The 15,623-nt window shown below is 39.4% G+C and overlaps 2 protein-coding genes across 4 annotated transcripts; both read right to left on the bottom strand.

Annotated features, from left to right (window-relative positions):
* Positions 1–2,708: 2,708 nt before the first annotated feature.
* Positions 2,709–10,220, bottom strand: mtdha (metadherin a). 3 transcript variants are annotated; one of them, XM_026300732.1, is made up of 12 exons: positions 9,810–10,220; positions 9,001–9,099; positions 8,653–8,755; positions 8,188–8,355; positions 7,855–7,905; positions 7,437–7,607; positions 6,213–6,293; positions 6,023–6,091; positions 5,780–5,907; positions 5,556–5,666; positions 5,270–5,369; positions 2,709–5,024 (listed from the first exon to the last, which is right to left on the bottom strand). In XM_026300732.1, the coding sequence occupies exons 1-12, from the start codon at positions 10,155–10,157 to the stop codon at positions 4,957–4,959; spliced, it is 1,497 nt and encodes a 498-aa protein (XP_026156517.1). In that variant the 5' UTR covers positions 10,158–10,220; the 3' UTR covers positions 2,709–4,956. The 3 variants fall into 3 exon arrangements, with proteins under 3 accessions (XP_026156517.1, XP_026156518.1, XP_026156519.1); XM_026300733.1 differs by having other exon boundaries at positions 6,213–6,290; XM_026300734.1 differs by having other exon boundaries at positions 9,001–9,096.
* Positions 10,221–10,368: 148 nt separating this feature from the next.
* rrm2b (ribonucleotide reductase M2 b) lies at positions 10,369–15,453 on the bottom strand. Its single transcript, XM_026301179.1, has 9 exons — positions 15,258–15,453; positions 14,536–14,697; positions 13,454–13,570; positions 13,149–13,282; positions 12,342–12,436; positions 12,079–12,212; positions 11,530–11,634; positions 11,198–11,311; positions 10,369–10,973 (listed from the first exon to the last, which is right to left on the bottom strand). Exons 1-9 carry the CDS (start codon positions 15,336–15,338, stop codon positions 10,821–10,823), a joined length of 1,095 nt encoding a protein of 364 aa, XP_026156964.1. The 5' UTR covers positions 15,339–15,453; the 3' UTR covers positions 10,369–10,820.
* Between the last annotated feature and the right edge of the window lie 170 nt (positions 15,454–15,623).

Below are 15,623 nucleotides of genomic sequence, written 5' to 3'. Positions count from 1 at the left end.
ACGAACAGAGAGCCGTTGATCTGGATCATCCCGGAGTCACGTGACCACAGCGGGATTTTGACCAACATCCGGGGGATGGATGCTGATGGATGCAAAACGCTTTATAATCTCACAAAATCCTCCAGACCTCAGGGTTTTAGTCAACAGAGCACAATTCAAAGCTATTTTTTCATTTATTGACGGGTTCTTACTGTGTTCATGTTACATACACCGCCCTTAGTCCGGTTCAAAGTGCGTTTTTAAATAAAAAAAATAAAATGTGGGATGTGACACAAAAAAAGCCTAGATATTGTTCGGAGAGTCTGTCCTTAAAAATCTGACTAAGTGAATTTAAAACAACAAAGCTGTAACTATGATCATTAGGCATCAGAAGTACATGGACTTTCAAGGATCACAATCAGAATAGTTTGGGTACCATAAATCTGGAGTTGTATTAAACAGCCAAATAAAACCTGGTATGTGCTCCACTGACAAGTTTCACATTTACTGTAAAAATGTTCTCAAAACAATGCAAGGTTGGATTATCAACCAAGTAAAGTGGGCCCCAGAACAGCAGATGGCCCCAAAAGCTGCAGGCTCATTGTGCATTTACTGTACAGTAAGATGGTTTTACTGTAACATAGTTTGAAGTATGGTAACAGGTAATGCTGTATGCACTGCTACCCTACAATATCAACTGACATAATAGTCTTCTAATTTACTTTAAGGCTTAATAGCATGATGTCACCATTAAAGAAAAATCACAAAACTAAACAAATAACTACAGGTGAGTGTGTATTTCACTGCAGTGTTGGAACAAGAAACCAGTCTTCCCCTTGTGTCATGTGTTGTTTTGTGCCAATATCCTGGACCAAGCATGACAGATGGGCCAGTAACTGCAGCTCTAAGCTCCGGTGGGTGGACCGCATCAACGTCACATTAGGGGATTTTCCACTCCTACATGCCATGACTTAATACTGACCAGACTGCCACCTCTTTCCAATGCCAGAATGCAATTTAAAGAGGAAATCTCAAACTGATGGTCCATTTGTGATACAACATCCACAGTTAGTTTGAATTATTAGTATGAAATATTTGTTTGAGCATAGAGAGAGCTCTGACAAAATCATTTGAAATACACAAGCCTTACAATCCATTACAGAACAATAAATATATAATGTTGGTGGTGGTTGGTGGCTGAGTGGTTAGCACTGTTGCCTCACAGCAAGAAAGTCATGGGTTTGCAACCCGGCCTTTCTATGTGGAGTTTGCATATTCTCCCCGTGCTTGTGTGGGTTTCCTCCCACAGTCCAAAAACATGTATGTCAGGTTGATTGGTGACTCTAAATTGCCCATAGGAGTGAGTGTGGTTGTCTGTCTTTCTTTGCCTCTATGTGGCCCTGTGATGGACTGGTGAGCTGTCCAGGGTGTACCCCTGCCTTTCACCCAAAGAGAGCTGGGATAGGCTCCAGCAGATCCCTATGACCCCGGTTAAGGAGTAAGCGGGTATAGAAAATGGATGGATGGATGTTGCTGCACTGTACTGACCTATTTCAGGATGCGTGAAGCTTGTGGTTTTCAGATGGCAGGACTTTGGATAGATAAATATATATATTTTTGAAACAGCATTAGCAAGTGATTTTCATAGCAGGAATTTGAGCAGCCACAGTATCATCTATTATAAATTAACTTTCCCTATAATATCTATGGAAGTTTTTTGGATTCTTTTTTCAATTTGCAATTCAATTTACAATTGGCAATTCAATATGCAATTTCAACATGCAATTTGAAAATGTATTTTGCATTTGGCAATTCAATGTGCAAAGTGGCACAACAATCCCCTGGTAGTGGAAAAAAAAAAACATGATATGCCTCTAAAGTGAAGCTGGATGGACAGTGAGCCAGAGATTGAGAGAGATTAAAATCTGGTAAATCCTAAATGAACTGCGAGATAAGGGATGGAGAGATGAGGCGAAGGAGGTCAGGCTGTGTAAGTGTGCCATGCGACTGCCTCACCACATAGACTGGGACATTGTTTTTGCCTCCGGACGGTGGCTGCAACCGGGGCCTATCACAGGCCCGCTGACACACATTTCCACCAGAGCATATAGTGAATCCTTGTATTACTCACAGATTTGGTATTTACTTGAATGAATTAAAATGACAGGCAAACAGACAGGGAGAATGCTATCAGTATTATTTCTGCACTAAAAATAAATACAGGATGATTTTAATATAAATTAAATAGTTTTACATTTATCAATTAACATAGAAGTGCACTAAACTATTATGAGCCCAGACTGACTCCACACTGCTGAGATCAGGGCTCTGTGGGGGTCAGACCATCTGCTGCAGGACTCCTGGTTCTTCTTGCCCCTGGAAATAGTTCTTCATGAAAGCTGGTGACAAGCTCATAATGAACCCAGCTTGTCACCATCAGACACCTGATGGTCTTGTGTGATAAGAATCTAAAACATTTAAAGTGCTTAAAACGTCTCCACAGTACTCTAAATATATTGTTTAGAGAAAGAGCTTCAACTTAATGAAATCACTTCTAAAAATATAAGCAAATCCCTATAAAACTGAATACTGTCAACTTTTTAAATCATTTACTTTAGGTAATATGGGTCTGAAGGCACTAACCAAGCAAAATATCAGAATTTACAGTTCTGTTTTTAGCAGCCAGGTTTCATTGAAGACAAAAAGGTGATTACAGTAACAAGGTGATATCAAGCATTTCTCATTTATTTTTTCATCTTTACCAAACAAACATAGAAATATCATTTGTATCTCCTCAATAAACAAAATTATTCACAAAAAAAACATTTGCTAGAGACAAGTATATAAATACATTGATTGAATAATTTTTAATCATCAGTAAAAAGTAAACAAAAAAAAGGCGCCTGAAGCCACAGCGAGATATTTTGTTCTCTGAGATCTACCAACAATTTATGTACCACCACTAGCAGATCAACACCTTGATGCTCTACAGCACTTTGCCTACCAGCAACAGGCTCCTGCTGATGTTTGCTAAATTCGGTTCCACAGAAACACTGTAATTTGTTCTTAAAAAAAGCTATTACAGTATATACACTGAGTGGTACTCCAGGAGCCATTACTTAAAAGTTAAAGCAAGATATCATCCATTTAATGTCATGTACACAAGTACTATTATTAAAGTCATGCAAGATGAAATGAATTCTGACATCAAGACTTGCAACTGGATGGACACTATTAAAAAAGGATGCCAATGCAAAGTTTTTTTTAAAATACATTTACAGGTTAAGGCAATGGAATTAAATTCCTTTAATATACGTGTAATTGTGTGTGTGCGCCAACTTCAATATAAAATTAAAGCTGCTCCACATCAAATTTCGATGTATGTATTCATTCTTAATTTATGTCAAGAATGTTTTCCTGCATCGTAAATCCAAAGTCAGGTACAACCCAAAACATTAACGTTTCACATTCCGCTAAAAGATGTCAACATTAAAAGGAAAGTACAGCCTTTTGCACAGTGCAATTATAGAACTAGAAAAAGCCCTTACAATCTGTACATATGGCATAGCTTTTTCTAGCACAAAAACTGGAAGAAAATATTTTGGAAAAAAAAAAAAAAAAAAAAAATCAGTGGAAGAAAGACCATTATATCTCTAAAGAAATCTACACAGTTCAGCCAGATAAAAATAGATACACTCAGAATGATAAAAGAAGAGGGGGCAATGCTCAATAATACTACTGCTTTATGGGATAATCCCACCACTAAACTTCACATTAGTGCCTCCTGGTGGCTCATATCAGTTACTGTGCTCTCTGCATACAGTGCCCAGGGTAAATCCAGAATCTAGCTACGTCTGAATTTCATATTTAGCATTGTTTTTTGAGAAAATTCTGATTTAATCCATAATTAATGAATCAGTACATTTTAAGGTGTCAGTGCTAGTGTGAAGTATGTTATTTAAGCTGATTTGGGAAAACTTAAGTGTGGTGCATCCTTTTACATGGTTGGATAGTGAAGCGGCAGATTGAACAGCAGGACTGGTTGTAAAGAAGTTCCTATGGCTGAGCTACTTTTTTCTGCAGTGAAACTTACCCCCATAATACTTGACATCAAATTTATCCCAACCACATCTGCCATTCTTCATAAAGAAACTTCTATAAACTACAAAGCCTGCCATAAATTTTTGTATTGTAAGGACAGATTTGGGGGAATATTACTTGAAAGAGAGGTAAAGTAATGTTAACACCGTACTCACATATAAGGGTTAAAGGTCACTGTGAAAACTTCTTGTCTATACTTGCTTTAGATTTGCCCCCATAAAGCCTTCAGCAAGACATCAGAATAGATTTTTGCTTGAAAGTGTGGCTTTTTTTCTGCATTATCTTATGAAGACAATCACTACATTGACTTGTAATCTGTTCAACTAATACAATAAAGTCTGTCTTTAAACAATAAAACTCCAAATTAATCCTTTAAATATGACACCAGCACTCACATGCAGCTTGTGCTCACAGTTTATAGTTATTTATAAAATGGTAACAGCATGGCCAACCAAAAAAGCGCAACCCCTCTGGGGACTAAAACGTATAATAAAAATAAAACTAAATTAAGAATTAAAAACACAGTCTTGACAAAAAAAAACCAAAAAAAAAAACACTTTTGATGCCATTAAAAAATAATTACATACACATGTACCTGCACTGCAAGTCTGCCTGCCCTACCTCTGTGGCTGGTATAACCTCCACTCTGGCTGCAGTGTAGCAAATAGTGCAAATTAGTTAAGATTTCAGTCCATGGGACCGCATTTCATCACGATATTCAAGCAAGCAGGTGATATCTTCCCACTTGTTTTCTTTTTGTTTCTGTAACTGATCAACTGTTAATGTATCTCAAAAGGAAACTCTGTACCTGGTAATTATTGCATTGACACATTTAACAATCATTTGCATATGGTTGTTTGGACCTGTGATGTGACTTCATGTTTCCCTTCGGACCTTTTTCTTCTGGTTGGGTTTTGGAGGCTCCATAATCTGCTCAGGTTTCTCTGCAAGTACATTACAAAAGGTAAAAGAGAAAAGAAAAAAGTTGAGTGTCTTCATTTAAAACATATGGACGTGAATTACAGCTTGAGTTTTAAAGAAATTTATGGAAAAGAACAGAGACTGAATTGACCCTTATGGGTTGTTACTACTATACAGTTTATATACTGTAATTCATTCACGGTCTCTGTGTCTTTTTTTGCTTATTGTAAGTGAACACAGATTCACAATGAGAACTGCTGAAACATACTCTGAGAGGGGGGTATGTTGGGATTCTGCTTTTTGGAAGCCTGAATGGGAAGCTCTTGAGGTTTGGGGACTGCATTGACCAGTAGAGCTGAGCTCACCATCTGCAATCAAACATATGGAAATTAAATATGGCTACAAAACAGGAAAGATGACTACATTCATCTGATGTGTATATGTTTATTTATATATATATATATATATATATATATATATATATATATACATATAAATAGAACAAACACAACACTTTGTAGAAAATATTAATCTGACATTTTGATTTTTCTTGCCTGAGACTCAGATGCAGCCTCCTCTTCTGTTTTCTTCTTCTTTTTCTTCCTCTTCTTGGATTTGGCTGCTCCCCCAGAGGGATCCTCACTATCTTTATCATCTTCTGATACCTGCCATAACAAAAACAGTCAAACTTAGATTTTTTTTTTTGAAAATCAGATTCAAGGTAGTTTAGAAGGTGTATACAGTATAAATAGTCACACTGGGGTTTGGAAAGCAAGACCTTGTTGGGTGCAGGCAGGTCCTTCAGTGGAGGGGCTTGTGTCACTATCACAGGAGGGTCTTCATAGTTTCCCCAGTGCTCTGTGGGGGCATTCCAGTCAGAGCTGGGATCCACCGCTGCCATCCCATCTAAAAAATTCATATGAACAGCACAAAAGTTGGATAAAAACAAATCCTGAATCCTGATGCTTTCTTTTAAACAAGCAGAAGCAGTTTAAAGGGGTATGGTTGCTGAGACACTTACTGAATCCAGACCACTCATCAACATCAGGGCGGCTTGCCCACTGCAGATCAATTGAATTTGATATAGAGTCTATGAGAAATAAACAGTAAACCAGCCATGACTAAAGAAACACACTGGCAGCTGCTGAAGTGACGTTTAAAACTACATCAGACATTTTTCACTGAAGCTGAGAGTTAATCGCAATACTAACCTGTAGTGTTTAGACCCAGCATGGAATAAGAGACAGGGTTGAGATCAGTCTTTGTCCGGCCATCAATGCCACGCCATGCTGCTGGCGAGAGCACACAGAAACACAGATTATGCTGTTGGAATGCTGTACTGGCAAACCAACAGGGCAGCACAGATTTGGCATTAACATGTAAGTTCTCTTTAAAAAAAAAAAAAAAGAATTCACTGATATCCATCCATCCATACATCTTCTTCCACCTATCAGTGGAAGAAGGGGCCAGGTCACGGGGGCAGTAGCCTAAGCAGGGAGACTCAGACTTCCTTTTCCCTGGACACTTCCTCCAGCTCTTCCGGGGGGACACCAAGGTGTTCCCAGGCCAGCCGAGAGACATAGTCGCTCCAGCGTGTCCTGGGTCTTCCCCGGGGCCTCCTCCCGGTGGGACATGCCCAGAACACCTCCCCAGGGAGGCACTCAGAGAGGCATCCGGAACAGATGCCCGAGCCACCTCAGCTGGCTCCTCTCGATGTGGAAGAGCAGCGGCTCTACTCCGAGCCCCCCCGAGTGACCAAGCTCCCTATCTCTAAGGGAGCGCCCGGCCAACCTGTGAAGCTCATTTTAGCCGCTTGTATCCGAGACCTTGTCCTTTCGGTCATGACCCAAAGCTGATATAAGGAACAATATAGTTCAATATAGACATTCACTCATGTACAGTAAGAGAAACACTTTCCATTTCCCTGGACCTGCTCAGTGGTAGAATAATGATAAAAACAATACAAGTTACGCTGTTATGAATATAGATTTTCAAATGATTTTGATGCCTCCTAACAAAGCCACTTACCAAATAGTAACTCGTTTTAACAATGCATCACTACAACCTTTCATTTTTCTTGCAATACCATTTCAGCCCAGGTGATGAATCAGTTCAACCATATCATTAAAATAATTATGCAGCCCATAAAATTAGACTTAGAATAAAAGAACGATGTGAAAAAGAGCGTTTTGTTATTATGACTTTATCCTATTTTGACTTCATAGGACTGTAAAAAATTGCCAGAATGGCTGTACAGACACCAGTGAAGAGCACCATTAAAGCTCACACCACACAGAATTTAAATACAGTTAAAACTCGGAATATTTAGCCTCAAGGTTAAAAAAGGACCATCAGCTCCTTCCCAACAGTTTGATTTAACCCTTATAGCCATTATGTCATTTCAAATTTTTCATCTATCCAGCCTGAGGTAGTACCTTGTGTCTCCTGACCCCAGCACTGGGGCTCAGCTGGAGCCCTGTAATGTGGAGCTGTAGAAATGGTGCTCCACTTGGTTCCCTCCATGGCACTGATCTGACCTGGAAGCTTCAAGGAAATGTCAGTCCATCCTCCACTGACCGAAGTCTCCTCTCTCCAGCTGGAGGTCACTAAGGGGACAGAATTACAGCAGTCTTTGTTATTCAAGCACAATCTAAAATTTAGTCAATGTAAATCAGTCATAGTAGGGAAAGCACATTTAAAGTTGCAAAAATATTGTTGATTTAAATATCACTTTGAAACATTAAAAAGTTTTTCTCAGATAAATAAAGAAGGAAGACAGGAAAGAAAGGCGAATTGATAAAATGTTTTCTCATCTCAATAAAAGTGAAAATTGTCTTTCAGCTCTGTCTTTACCAGATCTGCTGGCTGCATCCTTCTTTCCAGTTCTTCTTGAAGGCAGGGACTCTGACACAAAGTGTAAGAAAAAAAACTACAGTTGAGTTCAACATTAATACATCCTTCTAGCTTTTGAGTTTGAGTGAACTATTGCCAACTACATGTAAGCTGACCCTTTGTTAAAACAATGTCTATAAACATTTCACATATGCTTATCATTTTTAAGAAAACAATATTTGAATAATATTTTAATGATAGGCCCAAGTTTTTGATTACTTCTCTAACCTTGAATATAACACAAAACACAATAATCCAACATCTAAGTGCAGTTAATCCTCGCCACATAAATACCATGGGTTCCTCTGTTCTTCTTAGTGTTGGTAGGTGCTGTGGCTACAGGTGTTGCCACAGGAGATTTGGGGGCCTCCACACCTCCTGGACTACCAGAGTCATCAGGGCCCTTGTCCTTCCTGCGCTGCTGCCTCTTCCTTTGGTTACTGACTTTGGTCTCCCATGCACCTATTGGACACATAAAAAAAAAAAAAAAAGATAAAACCAACAACAACAAATGGTCACAAATTGTATTTTAGATGGCTGGATGTTTGGGTGTTTTCAAGAGGAAAAATTAATAAACGATGTAGTGACATGCCAGTTAGCAGTAAGCTCTTTCTTTCAGTGTGTGAGACTAATCAATGCTGGAGATATCAAATAGGATGTAAATACTGAAAACCTGAGTGGGTGTAGCTGCGAGAACTAATAGAAACATCCGTTTGAAAATGAGAAGTTGTGAAAGTTCCCCTAAAAGGGCTTTCTTACCATCATCAGGCTCCTTCCCATCAGTTGAAGACACATGCTGGACTGGTTTCACATCTGTCTTTGTTTTCTTCTTGTTCTTTTTCACCTGAGCTGGGGTCTGTACCTTTTGACAGGCAGAAATAAAAGGTATATTGATGTAAAATACTGGGGTAATTTAAAAAAAAGTACCCTGATCACATGTTTATAGCAGGACTGACACTTAAAGACATATAAGCAATTAAGAGTGAGAAAACCCACACAGATCTCGCACGCTCCATGGTCCAAGGGGATTCAAACACAGAACCTCCTTGCTGCGAGGTGCCCACAATTGTGGGTTTCCTGTTAATTTTAGCAGCTGCTCAAACTTACTTTCTCAGTTTTGATCTGTGGGGACAGCTTGGAAACCACCTCAGTCACTTTAACTTCCTCTTGAGCTATAGTCACTGGTTGTCCATTGTAGTGAGTCTTCTGGGTGCAAATAGACAAACACTAATTAAACATGATGTTGATAATCCAGCAATATAGGAAACCTTAAACTTAGCTAAAATTGCAGAATAATGTAGCCAATTTGTAATTTTATGATTCATATTTAAAATATATCTGAACTTTACAGTTTCATCAAGCAGACAGTTATATTATTGATTGTTTACATGCGATTATAAAGGCGATTGTCCGTATACTGATTTATCTTGAACCTGTTTCTGAGATTTTATATTTGCTTCAGCTTTACAGGAGCTTCTTTTATTGGTAAACATGTGAAACCTATTACCATGCATTGAGCGCAGTTTATTAAAAGGACTGAGCTGCTTCAGGTGTTACGGTCCTGGCTAATGATGTTTTTACTAGCTAGCCTTAGGGTGGCTTGTAGTTTGGCTAGTTAGCGTCCAAAACAAGCCACAGTGATTTGCTAACTGGTTTATTTTTATCATTTGTAACCGGATTGTCCACAGATAGACCGATATAACGCTACTGCTCTACTGCTAATGACAAACTGGGCTGTAACGCCATAGCTGCTGTGTCAGAAAACATGAGCTAACACGTTCGCTAACTTACCTAGCTAACGTTGACGTTAAAGACTATTGTGAGTGTATAAGCTAACAGCTAACTGAGTTTTGTTAATGAAGCCCCAGTTGTTTGTAGACGCCAAAGAACAGACTCGTTACGGCTGACTACTGTACCTTGTCGGGGGTTTTCTTCTTGTTCCTCTTCTTCTGTTCTTCTGGCTTTGCAGCTTTAGAAAAAGTGGCCCTGACGGGATCCCCGCCGCTGGGGGTGACCGGGGATCCCCGCTTTTTCCCGACTAGCAGTCCGCCACTGACGGCGGCCCAGGAGAGACGGAGGAGCAGCAGCAGAGCCACCGCGGCCGTAGACAGGATGACCCAGGTCGGGTACAGCTCGGGCTTCAGACCCAAATCCACACCGAATTGAGCCCGAACATAACCCTGTCCCGCAGACACGATCTCCTTCAGACGGCTGGAAAGCAGCTCAGCTTTTTCCAAGGCAAACCCCCGCAAGTCCCCAGCCATCTTCCCAAATTGCGAATACACAACAGCTAGCTGTTAGCTCTCATTGCCAGCATCCGTGTGCTAACGGAGGAGTGGCTAATCTAATCTGTCGGTCCGGAAAAATCTCAGTTAAACTACAGATCAACCCAGATTCTGCCCGTTTAAAGTCTGCAATATTAGCTACATTCAGGATTTTGGCTATACCCCAAATCAAATACATGCTCTAAGTATATCGGATCAATGTCATCATTTTATTGTACAAGAAATTGAAAAACTGTTAAAACAGTTCACAGTAAAACCCAGCAACCAGAGATTCAATAAAATATCTTCTAAATATACATCACCTTATCACCTGATGCGAAATTTATAATGTAACTATAATTTGGGTGATATATGTCTGTTATGCAATGTGTCATATTCAGAAATGATCATCAACCGGATTTCATCCTATTCCACTTTGCAAACTACAGTGGCTGCAGATTAACTCCAGACATCACTGTCAATCCCTAATGACAAAAACCTCTGCCAGACACATGCAACTTTAAGATGTCACCATTCATTCATTCAGAAATAGTATGACAGTGTTACAACAACTTCTTAAAATGAGAATGTGTTTACCAGCTAAGGAATAAACAAAATAAATAAGTCAACGGTCAAAATATGTAACAGAATGTCATCTCGGTTTCAAAAGTCTGCATCAAGAGTGAATTCATAGTCCATCATGCTTGACATGACTCCAAATCTCTGATATTCGGCTACTCGTTTCTCGAAGAAGTTGGTTTTCCCCTCTAGAGAAATGGACTCCATGAAGTCAAAAGGATTCTCGGCTTGGTAAACCTTACAAAAATGTAAGAAAATCAAAGTTATTTCAAATGATTACAATTAATTAAAAAATAGCAGTCACATGAACTGAATTAATTAGTCAAACAATATGCAAATTGAGACTTCAGGGGATCCTTTGCTTTAACAGAAAACTATCTCGATATAACGAAATGTGAAATGAGTATTTGTCTTCCATTAGGCCAAAATTTCATAATTGATTGACAAATATATTCATGCACCTTAGCCTGTCCAAGGTCAGTCAGAAGCCGGTCAGCAACAAACTCAATGTATTGCTTCATCAGAGAACTGTTGATTCCAATGAGATCCACTGGCAAGGCCTCAGTCAGAAACTCCTGCAACAGTGAAGAGGATATGTTTATGCATTCTTCAGAAATAGTATAGCACATTAGGACTATAGTATTTAAAATTCAGAAAAAAATCAAAAGAGCACATACTTTAAGGCTACTTTGTCTAGTTTGATTGGAATTAGTATAGACAAAGATATAGTGTATGTTACAACTATTTGTAAGTTGGCAGCGTGGGTTAAGCATATTCCTTCGAACACTCTTACCTGCTCAATGATAACAGCTTTGGTGATGATGTCCTTCACTCTGTCCTCTGATGGCTTTTTCACCAGGTAGCTGTACAGCAGGCAGGCGAAGTTACAGTGCAGGCCCTAGTTGACAATATACTTGTAAAAATCCAGACTAACCACAGAGCATCATAGTTACTATGACATTTTTAAACCGCAAAGTGTGAATGGAACAACTGCTTAAACCAGCAAGTCACCTTGCATGAGTGCTAAATGCAGTCAGTCATACAGCAGGGTTTATAGGGTAATCTAAAACTTGCACACTCAAATCTTATTGTAGGTGTGACAAACAAAAGCATCCAAAGTTTCCTCATAATTTTATGTTAGAGTAATGGACAAACTTTCTATGTTTTTATGTGCTGCAAGATGTTATGCTTAATTTAACATGTAATTTAGAATATACAATAATATGTATTTCCATATGCAGCAATGTGTTTTGTGTAGCCTGAGATCAAACATAAGAAGTCAAACTTAAGAGATCCTTTGAACAGATAAGACTATATGTCTTTTTGATTGAGTTCCCCTCACCTCATCCCTGCTAATCAGCTCGTTGGAGTAGGTAAGGCCAGGCATTAGGCCTCTCTTCTTGAGCCAATAGATGGCAGCGAATGAGCCAGAGAAGAAGACGCCTTCCACAGCTGCAAAAGCCACAATTCGTTCCCCTGAGGACAAAACGTCAGTGGCGAAACGGCTATCAGCCACCCCATAAAAGGGAAGTACCTCTAGGTCAGAGTTGTTCTTTATATTCTGTCTCTTCTGATATTATGCTTAAAATGTGATGCCTTTCTTACCAAATGTGGATTTGCTGTCATTTATCCAATGGAGGGCCCAGTCTGCTTTTCGCTTCACACAGGGCATGGTCTGAATGGCGTTAAACAAATAGTCCCTAAAACATATGTAATATGTTAAAAACATTCAGCAGTATTAATTCAAAATATACAAAACACAGTCAGGAAAGTTTTCACTTCCTTCATGTTCAGCAAATGTAAAATGCAAAATCATACTAGAGGAAGTTTTTTCTTACAAACATAAACATGAAATATTGCAGATCTTCTGAAGGTACAGACTAAAAGAAAATCAACAAGGTTCATCTTGTAGAAGCACGAAAGAAGTAGTTCCTGATACTTTTCATAGACATTGTCAACAACTTGCTGATTCATGACATTGTTGTCTGTAGGTACATCAAAGATGCTGCAGCTGTGAATGTAACAGAAATCACCACAATGTGGTGTACAGTTGCCCTGTGATGAGCAGGTGTATATCTAACAGTATGTTTTAAAGCATAAGACGGTTAAATATACAGGAAGAAGTTGTTTATGGTTATGCACTTGTTCCAAATGAATAATATTTACCAATATTTAGCAGCTATTCATGCTGATGATCAATGTCTGGAAGGTGCTGTATACTTTTTATATTTATACAGTGTTGTATTATGCTGTTGTTCATTAAGCCATAAAATATCAAAGTGTGCTTTAATGCACCACAGAAAATACAATAATTAGTAAAACATTCAAAAACCCAATAATTATACCTGATACCTGAGACCAAAATTTAGACAGAGCCACCATGAGAAAAGGCTAGACAAATAAGTGACTGACCTCTGCTTTAGGTCCCTAATGTAAGTGTTGATGAGCATGCTGTACATCTCTGAGTGAACGGTCTCTATGAGAATCTGAAAGCTGTAAAAGGACCGTGCTTCAGGGACCTGCACCTCCTGGCTGAACCTCTGCACCTGTAAAATACAAATATTAAAAATGTTACCCTGGTACATTACTGCATGTATTAATATCATTTCAACTTTAAAAAACTGCCTTGCTTTGAATCTATGAATAACTGTTACTGGGTATATTGATGTCACATCTTGTGCTCTCTGTGGAGGCATACAAGCTACAAATCATCTCACCAGGTTCTCATTGACGATACCATCACTAGCAGCAAAGAAGGCAAGGACGTGGGAGATGAAGTGTTTCTCGTCAGGTTTCAAACGATCCCAGTGTGCCAGGTCTTTGGATAGATCAACCTGAAAGACAAACATCAGCAGTAAACCTATCCCATATGTTTTTAGGTTTCTCCAATGATAAAAAGCTGTGCTGGACAGTCAAATAGGATTGCTCACTGGACTAGATAAATTTACTTAGGTAGTGAGAGGTTGCAATGGGCAAAGTTGTGTGGCGGTCTACCTGAAAAGTCTTTTTTCTTACCAGCTGAATTTGTGTGTTACAATCTTCATTAAGAAAATATAATCTTACAAGTACTTTTAATTCATAGATATTTCAGTGTGATCCGAAGTGGCAGAGAAGTATGTTCGAGTGGTTACAGGGAGTAGAGGTGAAGAAGGTGGAGGATTTAAAGTACATAGGGTCAACAGTCCAGAGCAACGGAGAGTGTGGAAAAGAAGTGAAGATACGTGTGCAAGCAGGTTGGAACAGGTGGAGGAAAGTGTCAGGTGTGATGTGTGACAAAAGAGTGTCAGCACGAATGAAAGGAAAGGTGGACAAGACAGTGGTGAGACCAGCAATGTTGTCTGGTTTAGAGACAGTGGCACTGAGAAAAAGACAGGAGGCAGAGCTGGAGGTAGCAGAGCTGAAGATGTTGAGGTTCTCTCTGGGAGTGACCAGGATGGATAGGATCAGGAATGAGGACATCAGAGGGACAGCTCATGTTAGATGTTTTGGAGAAAAAGCCAGAGAAGCCAGATTGAGATGGTTTGGACATGTTCAGAGGAGGGACAGTGAATACATTGGTAAAAGGATGCTGAGGTTAGAGCTGCCAGGAAGGAGGCCTAGAGGAAGACCAAAGAGGAGGTTCTTGGATATAGTGAAGGAGGACATTGGGATAGTTGGTGTGGGTGAGGAGGATACAAAGGATAGGGTTAAATGGAGGCAGATGATTCGCTGTGGCGACCCCTGAAGGGAGCAGCCAAAAGTAAAAGAAGATATTTCAGTGTGAGTGAAAAATGAGTAAAAGTGTAAATTTAAAACTAACCTCCTCCACCGTCCAGAATGAGGCTTGTGCTTGCTTGTACATCTTCCAGATGTCCGGGTACTGGATGGGGAAGATCACAAACCTCCTGGGGTTTTCTCGGAGCAAAGGTTCTGCCTCTGTCTCTGAAACGCTTCCATCTGGATCTTTATCCTTCCAGCCATTCTAGAGTCAGAGCCCAGTTAGGAGGAAGAAGACAACTACATATATTTTCACCTCACTTATACTTCTTATCTGGTTTGTTTTTTTTTTTTTTTTGAAAACTGCGGTTCTGTAATTATTATTTTATTCGACTGAAAAATAATGTCGGATTGTTCCTTTATTTACACAACAGACCCCGTGCGCATGCGTATTAACTGGTTACAACTACCAAAGACATCAGTTTAACATGTTCAATATCGCATGTTTATGCTCTTTTCTATCGTAAATAACAATCTTTCCACCTTCCACCAAAGACTATGAACATTTTTAGGTCTATTTTGTCTGCGGTTGTGTTGTATCCGGCAGTTGTACATTGACAGTTGGCTAACAAGAGCAGGCAAAGCTAATTTCAAATTATGTTCGCCATAGTGTTTTACGTACAGTACGTCAATTTACCTGAGATAAGAGATTTTACGAAGTGATGCTAACTACAGAACAACGTCATAGATACGAACATAACCTTGATTATCTTACGGACACCTATGCGCATTAATAAATGCTATATCTTAGCTAACGTTACGTACCAATTCAAGGTGATCTGACTGCCGATTTATATTCACTGGATCCATTTCCCGAGACGGCGATTTTTTCACCGTCGGTGTCATTCGGGGAGAGAAGTGAACTTGACTCTTCTACCGACTGTTCGCCATAAGCTTGTGTGACTGTAGCTGTAGCTTCAGCTGGGTAAAACCATTTAAACTGGCAGACACATGGTAGAGTATAGCGCCTCTAGCGCCCACATACAAGACTACATGCTACATAAACCCACATATAAGATGATAATGAGTGACTCTTCACACACCCTGGTGAGACATACTTTACTTACACTATTAGTCATCATACTGCAAATTTTGTCCTGGGGAAAAATTTGTAGAACATGAAAACACAGC

Source organism: Mastacembelus armatus, chromosome 11 (genome assembly GCF_900324485.2).
Source record: "Mastacembelus armatus chromosome 11, fMasArm1.2, whole genome shotgun sequence".
NCBI lineage: Eukaryota > Metazoa > Chordata > Actinopteri > Synbranchiformes > Mastacembelidae > Mastacembelus > Mastacembelus armatus.
Note: the sequence above shows the minus strand (reverse complement) of the source record. Positions and strands in the feature narration are given on the sequence as shown.